Consider the following 5,796-nt stretch of genomic DNA (forward strand, 5'->3'; position numbering starts at 1 on the left):
TCCTGCTGATATTTTTGGAGCAAATATCAAAACTGAGCTGCTTAATCTACAGTAAATTACAGAAAATAGCAAAAGTCATAAAAGCTTTGTTGACTAGATCTAGGTTTTTAGCCACTATTTCCTGTTAACTTTGGGTGGTTGGTACTAACTTTTTTTATCTGGAAAATATCCCTATTTTATTGTATTTTAAAGAAATAGAATGGATGCTCTAATGAATAATTCTCTTACTGATATTTTTGTAAGGTTTGATATCATTGGACTTTCTCCAGATTCACAGGAAGATGAAGCTGGGATCAAGCAGGCAGCGGAGAATGGTATGCTTAGGAATAATTTTTAGGGCTTAAAAATGCTTCCATGTATTCTTAAAAATGAGTTATCATTCTGAAACAGATTTTCCTAAGATAGTTAGGGAAAGGAATATGTATGTATTGCTGACTAAAATTTTGCAAAGTGCATAGTCAGTTTTGTGTGTTTAGTTTTTGTAAACTTCTTAAGCAGGTAGAGTGATTCACCAGTAGAAACACTTCATACTCTCAAATAGAAAATGTACATGAGAACCAGTGTAATTTTTTTAAGAGCTTCTAGGTAGCACACAGGTTAGAGCTGTATGAGCATCCACTTGTAATGCTGGATGGTTAGAAGAGGATACCTTCTTCCTGGCAGTGGGGCTTTTGCGAGACTTACTTGCATGGTTTTCTCTTTGGAAATGCTACAGTGGCACTGGAATTTTGGATCATGCTCCAGATCTTTTCATGTTTTTTAATGTTAATGCAGGCTAGATTTTCCTTTTGCTAGCTTTCTGTTGACATCAGGGAGAAGGTCTCTTTCCTCCTCTAGACTTCCTACAGAATGGAGTGGTTTATAACTACTGGTGTCTGTTTATATTGCAGTGAAAGCACTAATAGATCAAGAAGTAAAAAATGGAATCCCTTCTAATAGAATTATTCTAGGAGGCTTTTCTCAGGTAAGGTGTTGTTGGAAGGAACTGTGTCTGTTTCTATGGTTGTAACCTATCTTCCTTAACATAGGAAATCCACACATTCAATATGAAAATAGCTGCTTATAAAATGTTAAGGTGTCAATTTTCCTTTCCCTTAACAAGTGAAGCTTTTTGGTTTCATGCAAATAATTACTACTCACTGGAAACTGAATGTGCATGTGGAAAAAATATTCTAAAATTCATAATCTGTTCAAAGTCTCCATGCACATAACTTACATAGTGTTGCTTGAAAATCTTGCTAGTATTTTGAATTTAATTTTAATTTGGTAGACATTTGATTTGGGAAATCCTTCCCTTCATACTTGTCAGACATCTGTTGGAGGTTAATAGATTTAATTAGTCCATATACCAGCTCCCCAGTCTGCATGCAAGTAAATTATAATACTGAAGTAGTGATAATACTGTCAGGAGTGATAGTGCTTTTTTCATGTTTTGGGTTTTTTGATTGTTGGGGGTTTTTAGTTTGTTGTTTGGTTGGGTTATTTTCCCCAGCTGTTAGTTACAGTAAATTTGCTGGTTTACTTTTGAATTGATCATATAGACTGGGGTGGGGAGAACAAAATAGATGTTGTACAGGATACTGGGTTTAGTGTTGGTTCTAAAATAAAATGGATAGAAATAGAAAAACACATTTAAATGAGAAACCGGAGATCTTGAAACAAGCATTGAAAAGAACATTACCATCACCTTTCTAATAGTTTTCTCTCTTTATTTTAGGGAGGTGCTTTATCATTGTATACAGCTCTTACAACACAACAAAAATTAGCAGGTGTTGTAGCCCTCAGCTGTTGGCTTCCTCTACGGGCTTCTTTTCCTCAGGTATTTTATGTTTCTTTCCTAAGATAACTTGCACCTGGGGAATGAGCATATCTGAGTACTGTGTCTTGTGCAGGAATTAGTGACCATTGTTAATACCAAATATAGACATTTGTTTGATAACTCAGAAGTTTTTAAAATAGGGCCCTGGCATTTTAGAGTTTGGCAAGTAGGGAAAACGAAGAAATACTCAGTAGCCATCTCTGCTTACAATGACATTCCAAGGAAACTTAAAGGATACAGCAAATCTTCCTTGAAGGTGAATTTTCTATTTGCCATTTGTTCCATCTGCAAGTCACTAAGTTATTAGAAACTAGGTATTTAAACCAAAGTATTGAGACTTTATTTGGCAAAAAATAATGTTCTTCTGAAATTAGTGCCAAAATTTTATTTGCAGGTTTTGGAATGCAATGTGTTGTCAGGCACAGAGCTTATTTTATAAGGAACTTGCAGACTACACATTGTGGTTTTTTCCTTCAGAACTCAATTTCTTTGTCATGTCACAGGGCACAGTGCCATGGCTTTATTTTATCTCAAATGTTAGCCTTATTTCCACTTACTGACTTTCTTCTCTCCTCTAATTCCACCTGTAAAAGGGTCCTATCAGTGGTATCAACAAGGAGATTGCTGTTCTTCAGTGCCATGGGGACTGTGACCCATTGGTTCCTTTAATGTTTGGTTCTCTCACTGTTGAGAAGCTAAAGAGTATGATAAATCCTGCCAACGTAACCTTCAGGACTTACTCTGGCATGATGCATAGCTCCTGTATTGAGGTAATTTTCTTAAAATGCAATGCTTTAGCTGAGTATGTTTGTGGTTTTTTTTCCTCAAATACATATTGGGTAGCAGGTTTGTTTTCCATTTATTTATTTAGTAATAAACAAGTGTTTGATGCTGCTGACTTATTTTAGTAGCTGAAAAAGCCTCCAAGGCATAAACATTTTCATAAGGCTTTATTTTGGGGGCTAAGCTAGTTATTCTATACATTTACTTTTTTCCCCTCATTTTTATTACTTGGTTCCTAAAAAAACCTCACAAAATTGGAAGGCAGATTCTCACAGCATAAATCCAACCTGGTGTTTTGGAGAGAAGAATCTTGTAGTTCTTGGGATGGAGACATTGACAGAGTGGGGATGGAGGGTTGATGATACAGAAGAGGCAGCCTCAGAACCTGTATTTATGGTTCTGTCTCTGCAGGCAGCTGAGCTGATGTAATGACTTGTTGCTGCCGGAAAGGAGTGGACTAGTTCCCTCTGCTAATGACCTTGTAGCTCTCTCTTCCTTCTTGCTACAGCTCTGGAGCTGATCAGGAGCTTATTGGAACAATTTCAACTTACTAAAATGACAAAAGCTGCTGGCTTCAGTTTTTGCAGTTGTAGTGAGTTGAAGAAGCATCAGAACATAAAGTAAATGGTAGGAGCAGGAAACAAGAGGAAGCAAGGGATGAGTCTGCCATTTGTCAGCATCAGTAACTTTGTTAATTTGGGTTGCAGTATCTTGTGGGAACAGTACCTTTGGACAACCCCTTTGGGACATTTACACAGTTGTATTGCATTTAAGACAGTAAGAGCATTGACTTGTCACACAAGTGTATTAAAAATGTGTTCTTTCTTATGACATTGACTTAATTTTAAAAATTTAAGTTATTTTTAACATAGATTGATTTCCAAGCCTAGTTTGCAGTATTGCTTTTCATTAAGGTAGGAAACATCATTAAGGTGAAACTGTATAGTTAGAGTTGCTGGATTTTCATACTGCTACTAATTTTCAAATGTTTGAAGTATTCCAGAAGTTATGGCCTCAGCTACTTTAAAATCCTACCCATGCTCAGCCTGGTGCTGTTCAGATCACTTAGTAATTGATATGTAGCTTGCAAGCTCAATTTCATAGAGAGAGGAAAAAAGTAGTCTTAGCTCTTTTCCTTGTATTTTAGCTTCTGAGTGCGTAGTGCCTTGAAGAGTTGTCAGCCTTGACTTAACTGTGTGCAAAGTGGTGTGATTTTATCAAGTAACTAATTCCTTAATATTTGTATCCCAGCTGCTCATTATAATGGAAATGTTGAACCATAGTTTTGTGTAGCTGAATACATATTACTAGGGAACTTCAACTAATACATACTTTTATCTTATCTTAACAGGAGATGATGGATATAAAAGAGTTCATAGACAAACATCTACCTCCCATAGACTGAAATGATACGTGAGAAGCCTTCTATATAACACCAGCATCAACTGTGGTAGAGTGTTAATCTTTTCATATGCCTGATAGGAAGCATCACTTCTATACCTGCAGTGTTACTACTGTGTTGCAAATTTATACTTAGGATGAGGATTAAATAATAACACGTGTACAAGAAATTATAATCTTTTTAGTATTAACTGTCCACTGGTGGGACTATATGAATGAGGCAGCTAGGTGACAATGACAGAATGTAACCAAAGCATACTGTTTAAGATGTGATTTTTTTTTTTTTTGATTGCAGAATTTTAAACTATTTGTACAAGTAATTAAAAAACTAAATATACGTGAGCAACATAAATGCGACCAGTTTAGTTGTATTTGGGATGTGGTTTCTTCTTAATACTTATTGAGAACATATTAAAACATTTCATTTATGTAATGGATGCATAAAGTACACAACATGTAACATAGTGGGCATATAATGATGAAATAAATGTTACCAAGGACAAAGTTTTAAGTATTAAATGTTAATTTTTACTCCAGATAAGGAGGGTTCTCCTACAATGACTAGAAGTCAGCAGAGTTATTTCCTAGATTTAAACCACTTCAATTTTAAACTTTTTTCATGTAGGTAGGTATTATGAAAATTCTTAAGGGACTCATTTATAATGGTCATTTGTCTTTTTTTTATTACTATTAACTCACATCAAATGCTGACTTGGAACAGAATTCTGAAGAAGTGTGTAGGATTAATTTGAGTTTCATGTAAAAATTCCTGTTTTCATACTGAATATTCAAGTTTTGCTTTAGTCTTTTTAGCTTATGTTTGTGTAGAAATGCTCATGTAAAACAGATCATCAACAATTCCAGCCTATAGTTTTGATTTTTCTGTTTGCTTTGGAGTTTGATGATCTGTTTTACATGAGCAATTCCAGCATATAGTTTTGATTTTTCTGTTTGCTTTGGAGTAACTTAACTGAAAACAATGCATCTGTGTAGCTTCGTGTATTGTTGAAGTCTCATTTGTAACACAAGCAATGATTAATTTGAATTATTTTAAAATGGAAATAGAAGTGCAATTGGGATATAACTGAAACTTCAAATTGGTACCATCAAATACTTTCTTTCATTGCATGTTGAGACTTGATTTTTTCCTGAAAAAGAACAAATAATTTTCTTTTCAAATATATCATTCTACATTTCTCTAGATCAGTGTAGCCTAGGAATATGAATACCTACTATGGGGAAAAGAAATTAATTTACAAGATACAGAATGTCTCTTTCAGAAGCTTAAAGTTCTGTAACGCACTGCGTTACAGAAATCAATGCATGCTCAACAGCTTTTTGCAGTTAAAAGCCATAATTCAGTTCTTGAAACAGCTCTTCTATCGAGTTCAGAGGCTGTCACCACAGTTAGGAATGTTTAAAAAATACACTACTGTTTATGCTACAAAACATGCTGCATAACAATGCTCTGTAATATGTTTGCAAGCAAAGAACGTTCTTACCTTGGATGCATCTGTGTTGTCAGCATTGTGCTTCATACCTGCATTTGAGGTACTTTCTTCTCTCCATGTTAAGTGGTCCTCTTGTAGTGTATATGGATTTATGTCTGGCAGTACTAATGCATAAATAGGGAATTACACCTTTATATCTCTTCGTTAACATAGCTGCTGCCAGAAGTATGACTTGTTCACCTAGTGTGAGTTCTCAGTTTTCAGTGCGTTTCTTCATATGTATTGCACTTCATTTTTATGAAACTGTTTGGTTTTTTTCTAATCCATTTCCCCTGGATTATT

The 5,796-nt window shown here is 35.0% G+C and overlaps 1 protein-coding gene across 1 annotated transcript in view; it reads left to right on the forward strand.

The window, feature by feature from the left end:
• LYPLA1 (lysophospholipase I) overlaps positions 1–4,007 on the forward strand; it is a 5,976-nt gene extending 1,969 nt beyond the window's left edge. The window contains exons 3-7 of the mRNA XM_010006802.1: positions 244–314; positions 891–964; positions 1,718–1,819; positions 2,413–2,589; positions 3,954–4,007. Of these exons, the coding sequence (XP_010005104.1) occupies positions 244–314; positions 891–964; positions 1,718–1,819; positions 2,413–2,589; positions 3,954–4,007 (478 nt within the window). The remainder of the gene's footprint in view (positions 1–243; positions 315–890; positions 965–1,717; positions 1,820–2,412; positions 2,590–3,953) is intronic.
• The last annotated feature ends 1,789 nt before the right edge of the window (positions 4,008–5,796 follow it).

This window comes from Chaetura pelagica, unplaced genomic scaffold (assembly GCF_000747805.2).
Source record: "Chaetura pelagica isolate M959 unplaced genomic scaffold, ChaPel_1.0 scaffold109, whole genome shotgun sequence".
NCBI classification, from domain to species: domain Eukaryota; kingdom Metazoa; phylum Chordata; class Aves; order Apodiformes; family Apodidae; genus Chaetura; species Chaetura pelagica.